Source organism: Diplotaxodon limnothrissa, linkage group LG23 (genome assembly GCF_057381915.1).
Source record: "Diplotaxodon limnothrissa isolate DT_005_m linkage group LG23, D_limnothrissa_male_GT1.1, whole genome shotgun sequence".
In the NCBI taxonomy this organism is placed as follows: Eukaryota; Metazoa; Chordata; class Actinopteri; order Cichliformes; family Cichlidae; genus Diplotaxodon; species Diplotaxodon limnothrissa.
Window position 1 is genome coordinate 28,932,945 of NC_140617.1, and position 25,778 is coordinate 28,958,722.

The 25,778-nt window shown below is 44.0% G+C and overlaps 1 protein-coding gene across 3 annotated transcripts in view; it reads left to right on the forward strand.

The window, feature by feature from the left end:
* The window catches only part of LOC146608273 (striated muscle preferentially expressed protein kinase-like), a 67,266-nt gene that overhangs the window by 35,812 nt on the left and 5,676 nt on the right, over window positions 1–25,778 (forward strand). For all 3 annotated transcript variants that reach the window (XM_085348265.1, XM_085348267.1, XM_085348268.1), the window contains 27 exons: window positions 677–828; window positions 3,709–3,797; window positions 3,962–4,137; window positions 4,248–4,425; window positions 4,531–4,604; window positions 5,745–5,903; window positions 5,999–6,188; window positions 6,388–6,617; window positions 6,700–6,819; window positions 6,924–7,028; window positions 8,161–8,367; window positions 8,492–8,615; window positions 9,156–9,328; window positions 9,816–9,928; window positions 10,029–10,197; window positions 10,551–10,650; window positions 17,315–17,515; window positions 17,888–17,945; window positions 18,031–18,108; window positions 18,200–18,372; window positions 18,530–18,556; window positions 18,654–18,806; window positions 18,920–18,962; window positions 19,070–19,135; window positions 20,499–23,130; window positions 23,200–23,367; window positions 25,456–25,578. In XM_085348265.1, coding sequence (XP_085204391.1) covers window positions 677–828; window positions 3,709–3,797; window positions 3,962–4,137; window positions 4,248–4,425; window positions 4,531–4,604; window positions 5,745–5,903; window positions 5,999–6,188; window positions 6,388–6,617; window positions 6,700–6,819; window positions 6,924–7,028; window positions 8,161–8,367; window positions 8,492–8,615; window positions 9,156–9,328; window positions 9,816–9,928; window positions 10,029–10,197; window positions 10,551–10,650; window positions 17,315–17,515; window positions 17,888–17,945; window positions 18,031–18,108; window positions 18,200–18,372; window positions 18,530–18,556; window positions 18,654–18,806; window positions 18,920–18,962; window positions 19,070–19,135; window positions 20,499–23,130; window positions 23,200–23,367; window positions 25,456–25,578 — 6,081 coding nt within the window. The remainder of the gene's footprint in view (window positions 1–676; window positions 829–3,708; window positions 3,798–3,961; window positions 4,138–4,247; window positions 4,426–4,530; window positions 4,605–5,744; window positions 5,904–5,998; window positions 6,189–6,387; window positions 6,618–6,699; window positions 6,820–6,923; window positions 7,029–8,160; window positions 8,368–8,491; window positions 8,616–9,155; window positions 9,329–9,815; window positions 9,929–10,028; window positions 10,198–10,550; window positions 10,651–17,314; window positions 17,516–17,887; window positions 17,946–18,030; window positions 18,109–18,199; window positions 18,373–18,529; window positions 18,557–18,653; window positions 18,807–18,919; window positions 18,963–19,069; window positions 19,136–20,498; window positions 23,131–23,199; window positions 23,368–25,455; window positions 25,579–25,778) is intronic.

The following is a 25,778-nucleotide window of genomic DNA, read 5'->3' on the forward strand; positions in this document are numbered from 1 at the left end:
CAAAATACCTATCAGTCCACTGTTCTGCCATCTGAAAGGGGGGACATGCCTTTATTCTACTTGGGTAATTGATTTTATTCATTTTCACTCGCAACGTTATCTAGTTGTGCCAGATATGTGAGGTCTTAGGCTTTGCAAAGATTGTGAAACGCTGACACGAAAACGAAGGCAACAAAAGAAGAAGGAGAGACAGAAAGAGAGAGGCAGCTCTTTATATTTCTTCCCGCAGCTGTGAGTTGAGTCTGACTGTAGTCCAGACTGCCAAGGGTCCAGACACAGTGTCTGATCTAGAACTCGTGGGAATGAGTGAATGATTGGGTCAGGGATTAAGGGATTAATTCGTTATCTTTTCGCTTATGGTCACTTCAGATGGTCCCTGTGCTCAGTGTGTGGAGGTGCACGTGGCCCACTTGTGTCTAACCCACTGCTTTGTGTTGCCAAGTGCTCATTTTGGCAAAGATCAACACCAGCAAAGCAAAAAAAAGACCGTAAACAAAATGAGCTACGCCAGTGCCATGTTAACCATATTTCAAAAGGCTTTGCACTCAATTACTTAAATTAAGACGTGTGTAAATCAGAATCGACTTTTTTGTGAACTCAAATAAAAATGAATTAGACACGGCGGTAGTATGCTTGTAATTCTATTATATTTGTGTCCGATATCTTGTTCTTCCAGAGCCGACCCACACGCAATGTGGGAAATCTGCTGTATCTCTGGAAATCAGCAGTCCAATCCAGTCAGATGAGGAGTACCTGAGTCCTCAGGAGGAGGTGATGGAGGTCGGAGGCTCACTTCCTCACCATTTAAAAGAGCCTCCCTCATTTCAGGTAAAAGTATAAAAGCTCCTTATGATTTTTTCTTTAAATAACAAGCGCAGCGTCATAGTCGATGTCTCTGATATCCCCATTTCGTTGTCTTTCCCGAATCATCATAATTAATGTTGGTCCAGGTTCAACACTGCAAGTGACCAATCACATTGTTGTGATGTATTGCCAAAAGTATTCGCTTGCATATGAATTTGAATGACATCCTGTTCTTAATCCTTAGGGTTTATTTTGATAATTTGATCAACTCTTTGCAGCTCTAACAGCTTCAATTCTTCTGGGAAGGTTTTCCACAACCTTTAGGAGTGTTTATGGGAATTCTCCCAGAAGCACATTTGTGAGGTCAGACACTGATGTTGGACCAGAAGGCCTGGCTCGCAGTCTCCACTTTAATTAATCTCAAAGGTGTTCTATCAGGTTGATGTCAGGACTCTGTGAAGGCCAGTCAAGTTCTTCTACACCAAACTCGCTTATTGGTGTCTTTATGGACCTTGCTTTGTGCAGGAAGGAAGGATCCAGCTGCAAACTGTTCCCACAAAGTTAGGAGGATAAAATTGTCACTAATGTCTTGTTATGTTGAACCATTAAGAGTTCCTTTCACAGGAACTAACCCTGCTGGCCCAACTCCTGAAAAACAATCCCGAACCCTAATCCCGCCTCCAACAAACTTTTCACTTGGCACAGTGCCATCAGACAAGTACTGTTCCTCTGGCAACCCCCAAATCCAGAGTCATCCATTGGATTTTACTGCATTTAACTAAAAAAAAAAAAACAGAAAGAAAAAGAAGAAACAATTGTCTGTTGTCATTACAGGGAGTGCAGAATTATTAGGCAAGTTGTATTTTTGAGGAATAATTTTATTATTGAACAACAACCATGTTCTCAATGAACCCAAAAAACTCATTAATATCAAAGCTGAATGTTTTTGGAAGTAGTTTTTAGTTTGTTTTTAGTTTTAGCTATTTTAGGGGGATATCTGTGTGTGCAGGTGACTATTACTGTGCATAATTATTAGGCAACTTAACAAAAAACAAATATATACCCATTTCAATTATTTATTTTTACCAGTGAAACCAATATAACACCTCCACATTCACAAATATACATTTCTGACATTCAAAAACAAAACAAAAACAAATCAGCGACCAATATAGCCACCTTTCTTTGCAAGGACGCTCAAAAGCCTGCCATCCATGGATTCTGTCAGTGTTTTGATCCGTTCACCATCAACATTGCGTGCAGCAGCAACCACAGCCTCCCAGACACTGTTCAGAGAGGTGTACTGTTTTCCCTCCTTGTAAATCTCACATTTGATGATGGACCACAGATTCTCAATGGGGTTCAGATCAGGTGAACAAGGAGGCCATGTCATTAGTTTTTCTTCTTTTATACCCTTTCTTGCCAGCCACGCTGTGGAGTACTTGGACGCGTGTGATGGAGCATTGTCCTGCATGAAAATCATGTTTTTCTTGAAGGATGCAGACTTCTTCCTGTACCACTGCTTGAAGAAGGTGTCTTCCAGAAACTGGCAGTAGGACTGGGAGTTGAGCTTGACTCCATCCTCAACCCGAAAAGGCCCCACAAGCTCATCTTTGATGATACCAGCCCAAACCAGTACTCCACCTCCACCTTGCTGGCGTCTGAGTCGGACTGGAGCTCTCTGCCCTTTACCAATCCAGCCACGGGCCCATCCATCTGGCCCATCAAGACTCACTCTCATTTCATCAGTCCATAAAACCTTAGAAAAATCAGTCTTGAGATATTTGCCTTTGGCATTGATTAGAGGGGTTGACTCAATTTGTTTTAACATGTTTCAATTTATTTTAGTTTTTTAGTTATTTATTTTATCTTATCTCATTTTAATTTTCTTTACTTATGCTATTAGCATGTACAGCACTTTGTGAACTCTGGCTTTATGTTAAAGTGCTTTATAAATAAAGGTGGTATGGTATTTCTTGGCCCAGTCTTGACGTTTCAGCTTGTGTGTCTTGTTCAGTGGTGGTCGTCTTTCAGCCTTTCTTACCTTGGCCATGTCTCTGAGTATTGCACACCTTGTGCTTTTGGGCACTCCAGTGATGTTGCAGCTCTGAAATATGGCCAAACTGGTGGCAAGTGGCATCTTGGCAGCTGCACGCTTGACTTTTCTCAGTTCATGGGCAGTTATTTGGCGCCTTGGTTTTTGCAATTTTGAGACTGCTGCATCCCTCTACAAGATATCTCACTATTTTTGACTTTTCTGAGCCTGTCAAGTCCTTCTTTGACCCATTTTGCCAAAGGAAAGGACGTTGCCTAATAATTATGCACACCTGATATAGGGTGTTGATGTCATTAGACCACACCCCTTCTCATTACAGAGATGCACATCACCTAATATGCTTAATTGGTAGTAGGCTTTTGAGCCTATACAGCTTGGAGTAAGACAACATGCATGAAGAGGAGGATTTGGACAAAATACTCATTTGTCTAATAATTCTGCACTCCTTGTAATGGCAACTCTCTTCCGTGTCAGGTGTTGCTGCACACTCTGTCTTGTTTTCCAGGTACGCAGGTATTGGGGCCACAGGCAGGTCCCAAAACAATCGGACAAAAATATGAGTTACTGCACATGGAAATATGAATCTTCTTTTGATTGTTCTCCGATCTTAAGATCACACTGTGCTGCAATATTCATTTTCCTAGTAGCAAAATGGCAATCTCCATGGACATATCCTTTGCATTTCATACCATGACTCCACTTGCTTCATCGCAGCATTACTTGATAGCTGCAGTCATTCTGGGCACGGTCGTAATGTGATTTTACTTCCAATCTGATAAAACTGGAGCAAAGCTTAGAGATTAACCTTAAAAGCTTTTATAGGTAATCATGTTTACATTCTTTAATAGGTGGCACCATGTGACCAGGCGGTAACCGAGGGTCAAGATGTTGTCATGTCAGTGAAAGCCAGAGGCCAGCCCAAACCCATGGTTTACTGGTAAGACATCTTTTTTTCCCCCTCAAGGTTTTATTGCAGCTAGACATCTCAGGAGAAACCTGAAGCTTTTATCACAATCAAGGTCACTAACTGTCTCACACAAACACCCCTCCATTACGCGCCTGAGCATAAATGATTCTGACAGCCGCTTTATACTGACCCAGGCTGAAGGACAGAGTCTCGGTGAAGACAGCAGGGCACTTCACTGTGCGAGAGATGGAAGATGGCACCAGTGAAATGAGGATCGGCTCGGCTCAGAGGTCAGATGCAGGGCTGTATGCTTGCAGGATCATCAATGAGTATGGAAGCAAACAGGCAGAGTGCAGACTGGAGGTCAGAGGTAGGTGATGAGAAACTGAACTGAATGTTTAGTCATACCATATCTTGTCGTTCTTCCTTATATATGCTCTATTTGTGCTGTTTTCTTTTTCTTTTAATCAACCGCTGCAGCACAAACGGCGTTGACGATCACCAGGGAGGTAAAAGACGCAGCAGTGAGGGCTGGAGAATCAGCCGTGTTTGAGTGTCACATCACGGGACCTCCAGATGTGGACGTGGACTGGTTGTCCAGGGGGAAGCTGATCCAGCCTGCACTGCTCAACTGTAAGATGCACTTTGACGGAAAGAGGTAGGTCCACCTCATGTTGCTGTCACTGCAGCACATTTTATTATCTGACAGATTTTTGGTGTCATAAAAACAAAATTCATTCATTTATTTTTCTTTATGCTATAGGTGCCGTCTCATGCTAAATTCAGTACATGAAGACGACAGTGGGACATATACTTGCAAGCTGAGCACTGCCAAAGGTGAATCATAAGCAGTGCTGTCCCTGTTGCTGAACAGAAGATGAGGTGTGATCATAAATTTTCAGTCTAACTAAAAACCTGTGCAAATTTCCCCTTCAAAGCCATCTTCTGGTGCTGCTGCTCTTTTTAAATCATCTGTACAAATCTGGGATTTTAACCTCAATGATTGTTTCCCCCAGATAGTTTTAGACAGGCACAGTACAGAGTTTTTCTGTCACACTGGCCTCGTTTCGCAAATGTGGCTTGTGCCTTCTCCTCTTCCCTAAAACGATATAATTCAGGGGTGTCAAACATAAAGCCCCAGGACTACAACTGGGCCTACAAAGACTCATGGGACATCTTACATCTTAGCTTACATTTTGGAATTTTAACTGTATTTTCATAAATTGTACTTTTTTTCTCCTGATAAAGACCTCCCCAAGACCACATAATGCAGGAATAAAGTAAAAGATAAATCATCACATCATAGATCATCACCCACTACAGAATTTTTCAACAATTTATGCACAGGGATTTTAAATAGGAGTGCCTATGGTTTCAATTTGAAAATCCAAGATCCTGAATATTCTCGAGTTACTGCATTCACAAGATTTTCAGAAAACTCTCAAGTTCAAAGCTCAGAAAACTCTGAACCGCTGGTAGGAATTTGAAAATTCTAGGTGACTTCCTTCCTGAGTTATCTCATTTACAAACTTAGGTGTCCATGCAGCCCGTCTACTTCTCCGACTGGCCAACGGGGTGATGATAATATGTAAGCCATCAGCCTTTTGCGGTTGAGGGGTAAAGACTGAGACATACTGTTGACATTGCACTTATACTTCTTGTACTAAGATATTTCAGAGATTAAATATATTTACAGTGACAGAAAGGAAAGATGTGTGTGGCCCATAATCTGTGACCTGATCTAACTGGTTGGCTCCTTTTCTTCCCAAGGAGTCTAACCTGAAGGTGGAAACATGGCAAATTTAAATCACATAAGGTTTTTTTTTTATGATCACACCTTATATTTATGCTGGGTTTTCCATTTCGTGTTTTTGTCTCCACCAGAGAGGTTTTGGTTGGTTGTTCTCCAACTTCTTTAGATGTGATTGAACATATTTCAGTGATACACTTACTAACAGGGCGCATGTGCATCTACAGAGGAGCTGACCTCGAGTGCAAAACTGATCGTCACGCCGTCCAAGGAGCCTCTGTTCACACGAAAGTTGGACATCCTGGAGGTCATCGAAGGACGCACGGCACGGTTTGACTGTAAGGTGAGCGGATCGCCTGCTCCGAGAGTCACATGGATGCATTTTGGTAAGAATCTCAAAGCGGCGGTGCGGTGTTCCTACATTTTTTAGGCTTGTCCAAAGAAATGGCTTTTTAATTTGTCTTTTATAATGTTCTTTCAGAGTCACGAGTGGAGGAGAGTGATAACATTCGCATCCTTCAAGAGGGGGGTCGTCACTCGCTTGTCATCACCCACGTTGGCAGTGACACAGAAGGATTTTACACAGCAGTTGCTCAAAACATTCACGGAAAGTCTGAATGCACTGCTGAGCTGTACGTGCAAGAACCCCGAGCTGCCGTCTCCTCTCACATGTAAGAGAAGCCGTTTGTTTCTATTTGCATCTCATCCCTAATTGTGTAATTGTTAATTCTTTGAAGGCTTTGAGAAGAAAACAAACTATTTTTAAAAAATCAAATGTTCCACTTTTGCTTTCTAGGGCAAAGAAAAATAGCTCAGATGGAGCGAATGCGTGTGATAAAATCAAGTCGACCTGTTCTTTTCTTCCTCCAGGTCCAAGTTGGAGAAGATGCCGTCCATCCCAGAGGAACCTGAAGTGTTCGACAACGAGGTGGAGAAGAGGACCATGCCGGACTTTGTGCAGCCTCTGGCTGATGTGGAAGTCATTGAAGGGAAGGAGGCGGTGCTGAAATGCAAGGTGGCGGGCCTGCCATACCCAACTATTGCCTGGTATCACAACAGCAGGCGCATTGAGAACAGCGAGGAGCGCAAAATGACTCAGTGTAAGCAGATAAACACACAAAAATAAGTCGTTCAAAGTGGGGGAAAGATGGCGAATAAGAAACCTGTGTGTCTGTTCTCCAGACAGGGATGTCCACAGTCTGATCATTCGGGGCGCTTGTCATGCTCACGGAGGTGTTTACAAGGCTGTCATCTCCAACAAAGTGGGCAAAGCAGCCTGCTATGCTCATCTGTATGTTACAGGTAATCATAGATACACAATGTTTAATGGTATACATTACGGGATACACAATTTCCCTAATATTTTTGTGAAATATATAAATATATATGTATGTTTTTGGAAACAGATATTGTTCCTGATCCTCCTGATGGGCCTCCGGTGATTGAGGCCATTACAGGAAAAACTATAACCCTCAGCTGGAAGACACCAAAGAGACTCGACCCTTCACTTGGTAGGTTCATAACACACCTGCAGGCTGGTGCAACACAGGTGGATGGATATAATGTGTTGGAAAAATCATGTTTAATAAAGAGCTCGAACAAAGAAAGTGCTTAGGTCTCCCACTGACTTATATAAAGCGTAAAGGTTTGGAGATGATCCAATTGAAGCTAAAATTTTGTCCTAATTCGTGTGACTCTAACCTTTGACCTATGACCTTAAGGTACATTTCGAAATCCATATGATTGGAGCAGAACTGGTTCAAAGCCTTGGCTTCTAGAAGCTTTAAAAGATTTTAAAATATAGTCATGCAGTGTGTCATTTTGCACGATTTTATGGCATCACTGTGACGCGTGTGAAGTGAAGTGTGTTGTACAGCTCTCTCCATGCGTTTTCACGTGAAATAATACTAAGGGGTGACCGTGGCTCAGGGGGTTGGGAAGAGCATCTGTAACCGGAAGGTCGCCAGTTCGATCCCCGGGCTCTCTGTCCTGGTCGTTGTGTCTTTAGGCAAGACACTTTACCCTACTGGTGTTGACCAGAGGGGCCAATGGCGCGATATGGCAGCCTCGCTTCTGTCAGTCTGCCCCAGGGCAGCTGTGGCTACAACTGTAGCTTCTCTTCACCAGTGTGTGAATGTGAGAGTGAATGAATAGTGGCATTGTAAAGCGCTTTGGGTGCCTTGAAAAGCGCTCTATAAATCCAATCCATTATTATTACTTGATATGGTTTCCTGAAAAGCTCAGTTTTGACCTTGGGCGCTAACAATCAAGGTCTAGGTCAAATATGTAGCCAGCCTTGGTCCCAGTGTGACCTCAGGCCTAGTATATTGTTGTGAAGTTTGAAGATGATGCATAAAAAACTGTGGGTAATAAATCAGTTTTTACTGATTTTAAAATTGAATTGACCTCAATCTCGACCCAATTTTTCCCAAAATGAAATCAGCTTGAGCTGGTATTGATATCTCCCATCACACACAATTTAAAAACGATGTCTTGAAAACTGTGGATGATAGACTGCTAACAAACAAACAAACTGAACTGATTACATACTCTCTCCATTCAAGGGAGAAAAAATACGGCATTTTTAGCACTGCTTAATCATGTCTTTGCCACCAAGTAATTAAGGAGCATGTGTGTTTACAGATGCCGGCTCCTTGGTGTATGTGGTCCAGCAGCAGCCTCTGGGCTCCATCCAGTGGTCTGTTGTGGCATCAAACCTGAGGGAGACAAACTACACCGTCACCTCGCTGTCAAAGGGAGTCCGCTATGCTTTCAGAGTCCTAGCATCCACTGGGAAAACGCTTAGCAAGCCATCGCCTGCCACTGATCTAGTCCAGCTGCTGGACAGAGGTATCAAGTGTGTTTAAGAGGCTTATGCTACCACTAATCTGATAATCGACCTTAAAGGACATCATTTCTACTTTTAGGACCAGTTTTGCTTTGTTTTCTTGTAACATACCTTTGACTTCTCTAGGACCGTACTTGAGGAAAGCGCCGATAATTTTAGACAAGCCAGAAGTTGTGTACGTGGTTGAGAACCAGCCTGCCAACATCACCATCACGCTGAACCATGTGCATGCAGCTGTCACCTGGAAAAAGTTAGTTTATTAACCTTCCAGTGATGTCCTTGTGATGTCATTAAAAAGTTTTCATCCGATTTCTTCATAGCATTCATCAGGGTCTGTTTCATAAACTGGATCATATTAACCCCAAGCTTCTTGGGGTTTATTTGGCAGCCCTTATACTAAAGACTAAAAACTTAAATATACAGTTCAAAAGCTTTCATGATGGCTTTAGGGGGATATTAGTGTACTTAATGCTGATCGAGACATACAGCTTGTCAGAGTAAGCCTTTCTTAGTTAAGAAAGACTATGTCGACACACATTCTGCATGTTTTACAAGAGTCTGGGTGCTAAACTGGCCTGCCTGCAGTCCAGACTCATCACCCACTGCCAACATTTGGAGCACAGAAAATTAAATAATGCAAAGCCCACAACGCTGTGCAACAATCAAAACAAAAAAAATGGCTTTCAAAACTACAACAGTTGGTCTCCTCTTACTGGGTTAAAGAAGACTCAGTGCAGCAAACTGGTAAATGTGGCCTTCTCCCAACTTTTCTGAAACCCGCTTACCTCAGGAGGGGCGTGGTGCTGGTCAGTAAGCCGGGGATGTGCGAGATGAGCATGCCGGACGATGATCAACACACCCTGAAGCTGCAGAGGGTCAGGAGCACGGACATCGGTCAGCTGGTGGTCACGGCCAGAAACCAGTTTGGCAGCGACCTGTGCACACTTCAGCTGGCCATGGCAGGTCAGTCCAGACAGGCGCACCACGTGACAAATTTAGCATTTTAGTGAGAATCCAAACAACTTTCTACTTATGTCAACAAGACAAAGTGTGTCTTTATTATTTGATCTGTTGCATAAAACCATCAGCTTTTATATTCATTTAGTGCCCAAAGGAAGATTGAACAACAGCGAGACCTGTCTGTCAAGGCCTTTTAAGTTCCCCAAAAAAACCATACTCCAAAAAAAGGCCATGGGGGGCAACAGGTGGTTTGTTTCAGAAAGCACTTCCGACTTTTCCAAAAGTAAAATTAATTACAGATTTAAATAGCAAAACTAGCTTAAGCATATTTTTACTGTTTTAAAGAAAAAACAATAATGGATACAAATTATGATTCATTAGAATTCAACAAAAATGGCCACAACACCATAAAATGTACTCTGTATGTGCGGTCCATAGTGCTTCTCCACCTTAGAGATGAGCTTCTTTTTTCCTCCTAATTTTCCTGCAGTGCCTCCCAAATTTGAGACCATAATGGAGGACGTAGATGTGCAAGTCGGGGAAACATGTCATCTGGCTGTTGTGGTCGAAGGAAAGCCAGATCCGGATATTCTGTGGTTTAAGGTAGTACATCCAACATTCGACTATAACTCAACTCAACTCAACTGAATACTCAGATGATATTTTTTTAGGTGAATGCTAATAGCTGATTGATCTGCTGCAGGATGATGCGCTCCTCTCGGAGAGCAGCCACTTCACATTTGTTTACGACGACCCAGAGTATTCACTTGTCGTCCTCAACGCTCAGCCCCATCACTCCGGCGTGTACACCTGCACTGCCAAGAACCTGGCCGGGTCCAACTCCTGCAAGGCCGAGCTCACAGTTCATACAGGTCTGCAGTCCAGCGATATTCTTACAGTAGTTGAAAAGATTAGGAATGTGTAAAGTTGAAAAGTTTCATATTCAAAAGTATTGTGCTAACAGATTTTTACCCCATTTGCTGATGATATTTACTGCTTAGAATCGCTAATAAAGGCTAGCTGTTGTTGAAAATTGCTCCTCTGAATCCGCACCATATGGACGGGACCACAAGGTGTTTTGAAATTACAATGTGAAGCCATCTGTCTCTGAGCTAGCACATAAATACACCCACATATGAGTGTGTGCACCCCCCACACACACACTCACACACACATCCATACACACAAAGCCAATAAAGATGCCTATGTTGATGCTTTTCTCCAGAGCGAAAAGAAGCAGAAGAGCCAATGGAGGATGAGGGAACCATTCTGAGGAAGATGAGGCGTTTGACAGATTACTATGACATCCACAAAGCGATAGGGAGGTGAGTGTGCGCACTCTTCCTGCCTCACATCCCGACGAGGACGAGGACACTGACGTTAATAGTTACTTGAGTGCTCAGGGTCGGCCTGGAGGGCGGGAGGTAGGGGTAGGAGCTGGTGCGGAGGGGTTGTGTGTGTGTGTGTGTGGTGGGAGGGTGGCGGTGGGGTTAGTTGCACCTGCTTAACAACAGCAGACAGAAACGACAGATGAGTCACCAGCCACGAGAGTGGAGTGAACGCATTAGCCGACGACAGATGATTTGTTTTGGTCTAGAGACAGGCATTTACTGTGAATTGCACAGCCACTGGGATGGCAAAACAGGCAGATGAAGAAATCTGCTTTCCACCCAGTGAACAGCATGAGTACCCCAGTAATGGAGTTCAGATTATGAGTCCTTCTCCCAAATATCACAGAAGAGTGCCTAAGGAGAATGAAAGTTAATTATACAATGACTATTGCCCCTCCATTTGTCTTTCCATTGTTCTCACAAAGAAGAATTTATTAATAAAGTGGAGGGAAAGGAAATTAGTCATTAAAGGGATTAAAGGGACCTATTATCAAGATATATATATATATATATATATATATATATATATAAAAAACACCCAGCACGCCCCTGCGGGCGGTTTATCCTTCAAGCTCGGGTCCTCTACCAGAGGCCTGGGAGCTTGAGGGTCCTGCGCAGTATCTTAGCTGTTCCCAGGACTGCGCTCTTCTGGACAGAGATCTCCGATGTTTTTCCCGGGATCTGCTGGAGCCACTCGCCTAGCTTGGGAGTCACCGCACCTAGTGCTCCGATTACCACGGGGACCACCGTTACCTTCACCCTCCACATCCTCTCGAGCTCTTCTCTGAGCCCTTGGTATTTCTCCAGCTTCTCGTGTTCCTTCTTCCTGATATTGCTGTCATTGGGAACCGCTACATCGATCACTACGGCCGTCTTCTTCTGTTTGTCTACCACCACTATGTCCGGTTGGTTAGCCACCACCATTTTGTCCGTCTGTATCTGGAAGTCCCACAGGATCTTAGCTCGGTCATTCTCCACCACCCTTGGGGGCATCTCCCATTTTGACCTCGGGACTTCTAGGTTATACTCGGCACAGATGTTCCTGTACACTATGCCGGCCACTTGGTTATGGCGTTCCATGTATGCCTTGCCTGCTAGCATCTTGCACCCTGCTGTTATGTGCTGGATAGTCTCTGGGGCATCTTTACACAGCCTGCACCTGGGGTCTTGCCTGGTGTGATAGACCCCAGCCTCTATGGATCTTGTACTCAGAGCTTGTTCTTGTGCTGCCATGATTAGTGCCTCTGTGCTGTCTTTCAGTCCAGCTTTGTCCAGCCACTGGTAGGATTTCTGGATATCAGCCACCTCCTCTATCTGCCGGTGGTACATACCGTGCAGGGGCCTGTCCTTCCATGATGGTTCCTCGTCTCCCTCCTCTTTCTTGGGTTTCTGCTGCCTGAGGTATTCACTGAGCACTCGGTCAGTTGGGGCCATCTTCCCAATGTATTCTTGGATGTTCCTTGTCTCATCCTGGACTGTGGTGCTGACACTCACCAGTCCCCGGCCCCCTTCCTTCCGCTTAGCGTACAGCCTCAGGGTGCTGGACTTGGGGTGAAACCCTCCATGCATGGTCAGGAGCTTTCTTGTCTTTATGTCAGTGGCTTCTATCTCCTCCTTTGGCCAGCCTATTACCCCAGCAGGGTACCTGATCACGGGCAGGGCGTATGTGTTGATGGCCCGGATCTTGTTCTTACCATTCAGCTGACTCCTCAGGACTTGCCTGACCCTCTGCAGGTACTTGGTGGTTGCAGCCTTTCTAGCGGCCTCTTCATGGTTCCCATTTGCCTGCGGGATCCCCAGGTACTTGTACCTGGGGATATATATATATATATATATATATATATATATCCGTACGTATATATATATATATATATCCGTACGCTATATATATATATATATATATATATATATATATATATATATATATATATATATATATATATATATATATATATATATATATATATATATATATATATATATATATATATATATATATATATATATATATATATATATATATATATCCGTACGCTACGCTATCCGTAGCAGCTGGATAGCGTAGTGGTTAAACTACACGCCTTTGGAACAGAGGATCGCAAGTTCGATTCCTGCCTGGGGCGTCTGTATCCAGTAAGGGTCCTAAGGCTAGACCCCCTATGCTAAGCAAGCCTACCGCAGACATGAGCGAGACAGATAAATATGAAGGCATGCCGGCTCGGACGTCGCCCGGATCAACAAGGTCCGCGTCAGGTGTTGAGGAACCAGGGCACCCTGACGAAAAGTGGGCTACTGGAACAAGAAGGCATCGGTGGGCAAGGGACGAAAACAGGGCGTTGTTGGAATGCTACTACGCAAGTAACCCCGGCGGAAGGGGCTACATGAATAGGATGAGGGACCTATGGATTCTTCGATACCCAACATCCACAATGACGGCGAAACAACTAGTAGCTCAGTGTTCCAACATTCGAAAGAAGGGGCTGCTCTCACAGCTAGAGATTGACGAGGTACAACACAAATGCTACGGCAAGGAGGAGTCAGGACGCCAGGTCAGGGGGGAGATATCATCACCCCCACCCGAGATTGGGTACATAGCCCCAAGTGCGATAGGAGAAGGATCGTTGAGTGCGAGAGGAACTGACCTGAAAAATAGGATCATGGCCAAGCTTGAAACCTGGATCCCCCGTAGCCGGTTACCAAGATTACGTGAAGTACCCTCAGATGGTCTGCTAGATGATGTTAATGCAGCACTACGGGCAATACCTACAACCACGATTACCGACACTAACAAGCTGATCTACAATACGGCAGCAGTGATCAGTGAGATGCTTGGCTACAAGTTGAACAGCCACAAGGGGCAGTACCCTCCATGGAGAAGGAGGCTAGAGGGCAAGATCAAAGTAGCACGGAGGGAGGTTAGCCAACTAACGGAGTTGCAGAAAGGTGCGACAAAGAAGGTGCCTAAGAAATACAGCAAGTTGTCCATACCTGAGGCCTTGGAAACTGCCAAGCAAAGACTCACAGCCTTGGCCAGCTGCTTGAGGAGGTACACCAGAGAGATAGAAGGCAGGAGAATAAACCAGCTGTTCTCCACAGAACCAGCAAAGGTGTACTCTCAGTGGCAAGGGAACAATAAGAGAACAGCACCACCAAGGCTGGAGACGGAGCAATACTGGAAGAGCATATGGGAGAAGGATGCAACCCATAACGGCAATGCTCAGTGGCTAGAGGATCTGAGGGCAGACCACAGCGACCTCCCTGAACAGGGTCCAGTAACCATCACAGTGGCAGATATCCAAGAAAGGGTCTCCAGTATGAAGAGTTGGACAGCACCAGGGCCCGACATGGTTCACGCCTACTGGCTGAAGAAGCTGACTGCACTCCACGAGCGTCTGGCAGCACAAATGAACCAGCTGCTAGTTAACGAAAGACACCCGGAATGGCTAACTGAAGGCCGGACGGTCCTGATCCCCAAGGACCCCAAGAAGGGACCGGTCCCCTCCAACTACCGACCAATAACCTGCCTCAGTACTACATGGAAGCTCTTGTCAGGCATCATATCGGCTAAGATGAACAGGCACATGGGTCAATACATGAGCGGGACACAGAAAGGAATTGGCAAGAATACCAGAGGTGCAAAACACCAGCTACTGGTAGACAGAACAATCAGCCGAGACTGCAAGACCAGACTGACCAACCTGTGCACTGCCTGGATTGATTACAAGAAGGCCTATGACTCAATGCCCCACAGCTGGATACTGGAATGCCTAGAATTGTACAAGATCAATGGGACCCTAAGAGCCTTCATCAGGAACTCAATGGGGATGTGGCGTACAACACTAGAGGCCAACTCCAAGCCCATAGCACAAGTTACCATCAAGTGCGGGATCTACCAAGGAGATGCTCTGTCCCCACTGCTGTTCTGCATAGGCCTGAACCCCCTCAGTGAGATCATTAACAAGACTGGCTACGGATACCAACTACGGAACGGAGCAGTTGTCAGCCACCTCCTGTACATGGATGACATCAAGCTGTATGCCAAGAGTGAACGAGACATCGATTCACTGATCCACACTACCAGGCTATACAGCAATGACATTGGAATGTCGTTCGGACTGGAGAAGTGTAGTCGGATGGTAACAAAGAGAGGGAAGGTAGTCAGAACTGAGGGGATTGAACTACCAGAAGGCAACATTGCAGACATAGAGGACAGTTACAAGTACCTGGGGATCCCGCAGGCAAATGGGAACCATGAAGAGGCCGCTAGAAAGGCTGCAACCACCAAGTACCTGCAGAGGGTCAGGCAAGTCCTGAGGAGTCAGCTGAATGGTAAGAACAAGATCCGGGCCATCAACACATACGCCCTGCCCGTGATCAGGTACCCTGCTGGGGTAATAGGCTGGCCAAAGGAGGAGATAGAAGCCACTGACATAAAGACAAGAAAGCTCCTGACCATGCATGGAGGGTTTCACCCCAAGTCCAGCACCCTGAGGCTGTACGCTAAGCGGAAGGAAGGGGGCCGGGGACTGGTGAGTGTCAGCACCACAGTCCAGGATGAGACAAGGAACATCCAAGAATACATTGGGAAGATGGCCCCAACTGACCGAGTGCTCAGTGAATACCTCAGGCAGCAGAAACCCAAGAAAGAGGAGGGAGACGAGGAACCATCATGGAAGGACAGGCCCCTGCACGGTATGTACCACCGGCAGATAGAGGAGGTGGCTGATATCCAGAAATCCTACCAGTGGCTGGACAAAGCTGGACTGAAAGACAGCACAGAGGCACTAATCATGGCAGCACAAGAACAAGCTCTGAGTACAAGATCCATAGAGGCTGGGGTCTATCACACCAGGCAAGACCCCAGGTGCAGGCTGTGTAAAGATGCCCCAGAGACTATCCAGCACATAACAGCAGGGTGCAAGATGCTAGCAGGCAAGGCATACATGGAACGCCATAACCAAGTGGCCGGCATAGTGTACAGGAACATCTGTGCCGAGTATAACCTAGAAGTCCCGAGGTCAAAATGGGAGATGCCCCCAAGGGTGGTGGAGAATGACCGAGCTAAGATCCTGTGGGACTTCCAGATACAGACGGACAAAATGGTGGTGGCTAACCAACCGGACATAGTGGTGGTAGACAAACAGAAGAAGACGGCCGTAGTGATCGATGTAGCGGTTCCCAATGACAGCAATATCAGGAAGAAGGAACACGAGAAGCTGGAGAAATACCAAGGGCTCAGAGAAGAGCTCGAGAGGATGTGGAGGGTGAAGATAACGGTGGTCCCCGTGGTAATCGGAGCACTAGGTGCGGTGACTCCCAAGCTAGGCGAGTGGCTCCAGCAGATCCCGGGAAAAACATCGGAGATCTCTGTCCAGAAGAGCGCAGTCCTGGGAACAGCTAAGATACTGCGCAGGACCCTCAAGCTCCCAGGCCTCTGGTAGAGGACCCGAGCTTGAAGGATAAACCGCCCGCAGGGGCGTGCTGGGTGTTTTTTTTTTTGTGTGTGTGTGTGTGTGTGTGTGTGTGTGTGTGTATAGACAGAGAGTCCTGTGAAAATCAGTTATATAGTACAATTACAAAAAGACTGACCAAAACATGGGTTGTTGGAATGGCCTGCATGGGTGAAAAGGTTCTCTCTGAAAACAACGTGGTAGCACAGCTTAGGTTTGCAAAGTTGCATCTGAACAAACCACCAGATTTCTGGAACAATGTGCTTTGGACAGATGGGACTGAAGTGGAAATATTTGGTCACAATGCACTGAATTTTGGAGAAAACCAAATGCAGCATAGCACCTCATACCAACTGTCAGCACATTGGTGGAGGGGTGATGATTTGGGCTTGTTTTGCTGCCACAGGACTTGGGCACCTTGCAGCCATTGAGCCGACCATGAACTCCTCTTTATGCCTAGAGTCTAGAGATGTGAGGACATCAGTCCAAACCTCAAGCTCAGCAGCAAATCTACAACAGCAAGTCTGCCAAACAGAAGGAAGAAGTCCAGCCCTCAGGCTTAAAACAACACCTCAATGAACTGAAGCAATACTGGCAGGCATACTCGCATCTATCTATAGATGTTGCTCCATGACCCACACGTATCGGTAATAAGTGTGGTTACATGTGTAAACTGATAATGGTCTAAAACGAATTTCCACCATACTCAGCCCAACTTTACTAACGCATTGCGCCAGAACAAACTGGGTTTGTGTAAGAAATGTACAATTGGTATTTACAAAGAGAGCGCAATGACAGGATCGCATGGTAGAGGTGGCAACTGGGAAGTTTTGCAACTGACCCATATTTCACTAGCACATAGTACAGGGAGGAGAATATTTAAGTGTACAAATTGACGAAAGGATTGTGCTCAGTGCAATTTTGCCCTGCTTAGTAAATCTGGCCCTTAATTATCCATCTTCATCCGCTTTGTCCGGGGCCGGGTCGCGGGGGCAGCAGCCTAAGCAAATTACTGTCATAATAATAATAATATTTATAATTTACTTCTATCAAAGAGAAATCAGTCTTGAAAACAAATGGATAAAAAAACCAACACGGCTGACATGTACAAAACCATTAATATCATCACTTTGTGTTTGTGGGTGCAGGGGGGCCTACTCCTATGTGAAGAGAGTAACTCGCAAGAACGGAAAGACCGAGTTTGCTGCCAAATTCATTTCTGCTCGCGGAAATAGGAAAGCCTTGGCTCTCAGAGAGATGGAGCTTCTGTCTGAGCTGGATAACGAGAGGATTCTCTACTTCCATGATGCCTTTGAGAAGAAGAACGTGGTGGTGCTTATCACAGATTTGTATCCTTTCACTAGAACATACAGTGAAATCTGTAATCTACGTTTTACAGAAAAATGTTTTTTCCTCCTGCATCTCCGATTCACATTTTATCTTCTACATTGTCAAACAAAAGTGCACTTAAATGCATCTCAAGTACAAGATGCACAGCATTAATCCTAACGTCCCCCCGTACCCCCCGGAGGCATGAATGAAGCAGCCGAGCTTTTTCTCTCTGACTCATCGCTGCTGAGAGGAATTAGCAAGAGATAGAGTGTGGGGGAGTTTTGCTCATTTATAATTCATTTCTCATGCACCTACCAGTCAGACTATGCAATCAAGTAGCTGCAGCAGCAGCAGCTTTGTTTTTCTTTTTTCTTAACTCTTGTACAAAGATGTCACGAGGAGTTGCTGGAAAGAATGGCCAAGAAAACAACAGTCATGGAACTGCAGGTTTGTGTCTTTCTGCTGCCTGCACTGCGCTTTCATTATGTAACGTGCCTTTCAGGATTCACTCCTGTTGTGTTTCATGCTACAGATCCGCAGCAGTGTTCAGCAGGTTTTGGAGGGTCTTCGCTATCTCCACCAAAAAAATATAGCTCACCTCGACATAAAGGTATCCATCTGTCCCACCACAAGCACTGTATCAGATTTGATTTACCTTTTATGAGTCCTAATGTTGTTGTTTTTGTACACATCCCCTCTAGCCAGAAAATATTTTGATGGCAAGTCCAGGGAGTGATCAGATCCGCATTTGCGACTTCGGGAATGCCATTAAATTGGAGACTTCAGAGGAGCACTACTGCAAATACGGCACACCAGAATATGTCGCTCCAGAGATTGTTAACCAAACTCCAGTTTCCACAGCAACAGACATATGGTCAGCCACCTGTTCTCTGGCATGGAGAAGTGACTAGGCACAGCAGGCACTATATACACTCACAGTTATCTGCAAGTCCATCAAATTTCTGTGTTTATCTGTGCTTTTATGTTGCTCTTCAAATTCCAAGTCACGTATGTGTCCTGCTCTCCCACAGGCCTGTTGGTGTCATCACTTACCTCTGGTACGTTTTTTTCTTCTTCACAGCATGTGTGTATTTAAACCCAATCAGTCAATCTGACATCTTGCTAAATAAAACACCTGTTCTTTTTTTGCTTTAGCCTGACCGGCGTGTCACCTTTTGCGGGCGAGAATGACAAAGCCACTGCTTTAAACATCAGGAACTACAATGTGGCGTTTGAGGAGAGCATGTTTTCTGACCTCTGCAAAGAAGCAAAAGGATTTGTCATCAAGCTTTTGGTGGTGGACAGACTGTAAGCATTTTGATGCCTCTTAGTTTTGTACCATAAAAATACTGTATATGATGCAACTGTGCTACAGTTCACAGATTAAACATTTCTGAACTGTAACTGTGTCCCAAACCTAGGAGGGCAAGTGCCATCGAGTGCCTTCGTCATCCTTGGTTCAAGGTGAGCTATCACTGGAACATCTACCATCCTGCCGACTGTGTCACTGATTCATGAGATGTAGTTATGTCTCTGTTAATAGTGCTCCCACCTATTGTTTTGTCTTGCAGTCACCAACAAACAAAAGCATCAGCACAGCTATGCTAAAACAAGTTTTGGCTCGAAGGCGATGGCAGGTAACAGACGACAAAACGTTCATTTAGCATTTGGAAATCAGGGTGAAATGCATAAAGACACCACAGGCTGATTCCTGCTGAGGGATTGAGGCTTGTTTTTGAATAGATTTATCATGTTTCTCCAAACATGATGCTGTGCTTTATGGACGAACATCTCCACTTTGGTCTTGTCTGTCCAAATGACATTGTTCCAGAAGTCTTGGGGTTTGTTCAGATTAGGGCTGCCACAAACGATTATTTTGATAGTCGACTAGTCACCGATTATTTTTGCGATTAGTCGACTAATCAGATCATCATCCATTGAACGTAAAAGTACAGCTTATTGCACCAGCAGCATCTGCTCTTATATAACTATCATTAGCTTACAGCTTTAAGTGTTTAAGGTCTGTGCTAACTAAAAATAAAGACAAGATGATAGTTAATTGAATTCTAATTAAATGTGCAGATTGTTTCGGTGGAGTTTAATAAACTCAGCCGATTTACTCAGGAACAAATAAAATACTGAAAAAAGCCAAACAATAACATTTTTAAGTTATCTAAGTGACTTGTATATGTTTAACCTGAGTAGGGCGGTGGGTTTGAAAACGATCTGCCGGGAGTCCGGTGCTCTCATGGCCCCCGGCTAGCTATCGAGCTAGTGGGTAACAGACGCCTCCGAAAACGTCGGAGCGCTTTTGAAAATATGTGGTGTCTTGATAAACTGAGCAGATATTTGAGGTTTACACAGCTACATTCTCGCCTGAAAATATGTTAAACATTTATTTTGTGACCCAGAAAGAATAATAAGAGTAATATTAAAACTAACTAGCTGCCGCCATTGTTGACAACTGCGCTGGGCCGCGCTATGAATTCTGGGACACAGTTTCTTCTTCTTCGGGGTTTAACGGCAGCTGGCATCCTTGTACATGCAGTGCTGCCATCTTCTGTTTCAGTCCGTTATTACACTCTTAAATCCTGCTACTTATTCCTGCTTTTGGGATCTTACAAAGCTTCAAATGACGCGTCGACTATTAAATCAGTCGTCGACGATTTTGATAGTCGACGTAATCGTGACTAGTCGACTAATCGTGGCAGCCCTAGTTCAGATGCAGCTTTACAAACCTAAACCATGCTGTCATGTTCTTTTGAGAGATAAGAGGTTTTCTCCTAGAAGCCCTTCCAAAAAGGCGATACTTGTTCATTTTTTTCTAATTGTACTCTCATGAACTTTGACATTTAACATGCCACCTGAGGCTTTTAGATTGGTTAAATGGTTAAAATGATTTGCACTCTGCTTTTATTCACACTTTATACAGAGTTTTGGAAACAGGGGCGTACTTAGATTAGAGACTAATCCTACAAAATCCTCTGCTAACTATTTCAGCGTTCCCTCATCAGCTATAAATCCAAAATGGTGATGCGGTCCATCCCTGAGCTCCTAGATGACTCAAGCAGCCATGTCTTCATTGCTGTGGCCCGGCATTTAAAAGAAGGCTCCCCGCCACCCTCCTCTTCGTCTGATTCAGATGCAGATGTGGATGAGCTTCCCTTTATTCCTATGCCACTGTCCATGGTTTTCTCGGGTTCCAGGGTCTCCCTCAATGAGATCCCAGGGGATGAAGATGTCACGGGACGGCACGGTTTCATTGCAGATGGGACAAGGAAAAAGGAAAGCATAGGTGCAAATAATAGAGGAGGGGCTACTAAATGCATAAAAGATGAAGACATAACCCCAAATGAGGCGCAAACAGAAAATATAAAACGAGCTCCCTTGAAAAAAGGATCAAGTGTGGAGTCAGATGAATCCCAGACAAAAGCCAGGCGGTCTACAATGAGGAGGGGGAGTTCTGCCGATTCAGCGCTGCTTCTCCACATTGACCCAGAAGAAGAAAGTACAGAAAAGGAATCAGAAGAAAGAAACAAGAGTTTGAAAAAGGCTGTTTCCATGGAACTACCCAATCGCAGTCCAAGCCCTGGGGCTACAAAGTTAAGCCAGGAGGATTACGCCCTAAAACTGGAACTGATGAGACAACGGCTGCTCAGGGGAGGAAACGTGGACAAAAATATGAGTGGCCTTCGAGGGCCCCTTTTTGAAACACTCGGCATTGAAGATGAGAGGCAAACAGGATCCCTTGATCGGAATTTGAGGAGATCAAGAACTGGGCCGTCAACACTCGTCAGAGCAGCTTCCTCTGAGAGTCCAGGAGAAGACACGCCAAAGACTAAAGTTTTTCGCAAAAGTACCTCTTTCACTCAGGGGGATTCTGAGCCCATGCCCCTGCACAGAAGGTTTGGAGCCCCCTTAGAGATACCATCTGTGGGTAGTTCTAGCATAGTAGGGAAGAAGCTCCAGGAGGCAACCTCGATGTCTGCACTAACAGAAGACACAAAAGCGGAGTCTGCCTCAACCACAGCACAGGGAAGACCAGACCAACAGGAAAAACATATGAGCGAACTTGGTGAGGAAGAAGGGATGAAAGAAAAAAGGACCAAGTCCCAAATAGAAGGGGCAGACAAAGAAGAATGTGATTATGCGTATCCTTCTGTTATTACTCCTATAATAATAATAGAGGAGGAGGAGGATGAAGAAGAGAGGAAAGAAAACCAGGCATTACATATCAGCAAGCAGAAAGTGAAAGACAAGGAAATGTCACAGAGTAGTGAAGAAGCATCATTTGCAGGGCAGTCTCAAACATCTGACAAACCCCAATCCAAGGATCCTTCTACTATAGCCAAAACAAAGTCTGCAGATGCATCTTCATCCCCGGAACATCCAGCAGTATTTGCCAAAGTAGCAACACCTGAGCGATCTCCAGGTTCTGTCTCTTCTTCATCAAACCCAGACCTTCCTTCCATCCCTCGCCAGCTTATTCTCAGAACAGACATCAAAGACATTGACTCAGAGGAGCTCTTTGAAGCGAGGTTTAAAAAGCGAGAATCGTCTTTGACCCGTGGCCTCAAAAAACTCACCAGAAACAAATCAGAGGAGAAATCGCCTGTATTAAGTAGAAAAGCAAATGAGGGGGCTGAAGAGATTTATAGGCCTGCACCAAGAGGGGCGCCTCTAGAAATGGTATCGTCAGGACTTAAGGAGAAATCGAAATCTGTTCAAGATTTAAGAAGAGATGACCAAGAAACAGGCCTTGGTTTAATTGGAAGGTTTTCCTTGCGGGCCAAGAGGTCACCATCCACTGAGAAGAAGGTTCAGAAATCACAAGAAGATAAGCAATCCAATGTGCAGGAAACGGCTAAAAGCAAGAGAGTGTCTTGGGCTGTTGGTCGCAGTAAGTCTTTGGATACAAAGGAACTGAATGGTGGAGGGACACAGAAGAATGTGGATGACAGGGAGCAAGGAAAAGCTGAGGAGTCGTCTGTATCTGCCATGAGGCGTAAGTTTGAGTCCAAAGTGGCAGGAATCTCTGCCAAACTAAGGACTCAGTCAGAGGAGAGGAACAATAAAGACACAGAGAAAGAGCTGGCTCAAGGGGATTTACACAAGGTCACAGACTCTCCTGTCCTGGCAATGAAACAGAGGTTTGAGAACAAAGTGGCAGGAATATCTGCAAAAATACGCAGTCAGTCTGAAGAGAGAAAAGGAGATTCAGAGGGAAAGCGCACACCCCTGTTTACCCGCCACCGTCACTCTCAGTCTGAGGGCCGTGGACTCAAAGGAATGGGAATCCCTGAGAATCAGCTAGCAAAACAAACTGGCGCCTCAGGGTCTAAGGAATCAGTTGAATCCACTTCTAGCATCCATTCTGAGAGTGAGAGAAGGTCACGGTGGGACAGGTGGGGTTTGACAAGGGGCAAGAAAGACAAAACGCCTTCCCAATCTGATTTGCCCTCAAGCGTCCCCAAAGAAGAGGCAAAAAGCCAACAGTTTGTCCGCTCTGCTTCAGATTTTGCTCCAGTGTTTCACATCAAATTGAAAGACCACGTCCTGCTGGAGGGGGAACCTGTCACTCTTAGCTGCCTTCCAGCTGGTAGCCCACAACCACAAATTACATGGATGAAAGGTAGCTTTATCAAATATCAAAATAATGTAAATAGTGCAGATAATTCGTTAATGCTTTTGTGTATTCTAGATCGGAAACCACTGGAGGTGGATGACAGAGTCAACCTAATCTCCCACCCAGATGGAAGACAGCTTGTAATGATCAGAAAGTCCACCTATAAGGACGCCGGGGTTTACGAATGTGTAGCATCCAACCCCATAGCTACTATTACTACCTCCTGTACTCTTTCCATAGCTTGTAAGTCACTTGTCTGTTCCATAACATTCCATAACTATTTACGTTTTAGTTACATTTTTGTTTTATAGAATGGAAAAAATACATATATTTCTCCACCCTCTCCTGCAATTGTTATCAGTGGGGACGTTAGCAATAAAGACTAAAAATGTTTTTTGTACCTGTCTGTTAAATATATTGATTAGAAGTTGCAGAAGTTGTAAAGGTGAACATTTTCAGATGGTAGTGTGTGGGGATCTTGTTTTTGGAGCAGTGTCTCAAGTGGTCATTTGAGGAACTGCAGTTTTCCAGTACACCATTTCCAGCCCCATACATTGCAGCAGCAACAGAACATGAACTTAGCACTCTTCACAGAGGAAGAGCTGCTCATTTTCCTGCCAGACATACAGTAATTTTCATAATGTGATGCATTTTACATTATTGAATTTTAATTGCACTGAGAATGGTATGAATAATAACACTAAAATGAACATTATTGCCAATGGATTCATTTTACAGTAGATTAACTTAATGGATTTTTGGGATTTTCTCATAATTATCACCTATTAAAAGTAAATGATACCGTATTCCCTGCAGTTTTGTACATGATGATCAAAACCAACTGGGGCAGGGCATACTCTAAACTTCAATCATGCCTTTCCACAAAGAGGCTATATTAAGAGCAGCAGTCTGCTTACAAATGCAACAGAAAAAATGAGACTTTGGGGGCTTTGGTGGAAAGTATATTTCTTAGATGTCAGGTGCAGTCAGTTGCTTTTGAATGTTTTCCTACAGATTTGGCCGTGTAGTATTACTTGAGACAGCTTATCTCCCTTCCATTGTCTTGCTAGTGGGCCATCGTAAAAGGAAATGTTTTGTGAAAATAGAGCACCAAATTATCCTGTCATGTTTGGTTTCATTTCATTGCAACTCAAACATTAAATTGAATTGTTTTATATTTTCATATAAGTCAGTGATCAGATCTGTTACATAAATCTAATATAAACTAAACAACAACCGTGATGAAGATTAAACATGGCAGAGGAAATCTACAGTTTATAGAAAAAGAAAGTAACAATAATCAAACATGAAAACATTTTAGCATTGAATATCTAACACAAAAGGCAGTAAAGTGCAATGAAAAAAAACATCCACCCGTGGGCGATGATTAATAATCGAACAGCAATAACACCAAGGATTAGTACTGTTAGCACCAGGTAGCGCCTTTTACCAAGGTTTGAACACAACTGAAAGTTGCTCACATATATTTATTCAGACAAATAAGACTCACAAACTTGTAAAATCACAAACAACTAAAAGAGCCTACTCGGATCAGACCTGTGAAATCATGTGTCTTGCTTTATGGAATTAAAATGATCAGTAGTAGCTATGGTAGTTAAAAATATTTTTTCCCACATATAGCAAGTGATGATAGTCCTATAGTTTGGCCACCAAAAAGGCTTCTGTAGAGACAATGTGACATACTCCAAAATCCAAGTCCACTGGAAGTCATGCAATATGCAATATGCCTTTAGCTAAAACCATCGATTTTTCAATATCACGTTAGGATTTTAGCATTCTATGTATATTTAGCTATTAAAAGCTAATGGTAGCTATTTATTTGCAAGCTACTATAGTTAGGCAACAAAACGATAACAGTTTAGGATACTAAAATGATATATCTATAGAAATATGGTAGCTTAAAACTGATATTTGGTAAGTAAGTAAGAATATTTACTGTAAAGGCCCCAGAATATTATTCTTGCTTATGCCTCCCATGTAGTTTCAACATTGCCCACTTTGAGTGCTTGAAAGGCTCATTTCTTTAGTTAGTTCAGTTCATCTCAGTTCATTAGTCTGTTGGTGCATGCCTGCTGATATACGATTTGTAAGACTGATACCGATATTTGGTGATTTAAAAATTCAGTATATTGGTCACTATTTTTTTTTCTTCTTTTAAACACAAATAGATTTCCCTGCAATTTCTTATGTGTAGGTATTTGTGAATCCTTACTAGGATAATTGGCAGTCCTTACAGTGTATACTTACATTACTTGTTGTTTTCCTCTTTTCTTAAATTCCAACTCTTTTTTTTATCTTCATCCAATGAAGGTGTCCCCAAACGACCAGGGACCCCTGAAGTTCCTCAGACTTATAACAACACAGCCCTGGTGCTGTGGAAGCCATCTGAGACAAAATCTCCATGCAGCTACATTCTGGAAAGAAAAACCGAGGGTGAGTTTTATTCTATAAGTTTCTCTCCTTAAAAATACTTCTGATTAGAGGAGATCATTGTTCACTTTGGTTTTTTTTGTTGTTGTTTTTTAAAAACTTCCCTTTGTGTACTGTGTCATTATGGCCTTTCACATCAGGATAAAATAATTTAACTCTACGTTTTAAGTTCCTAAGAGGTAACTTTTGTAAGGTTTTTAACC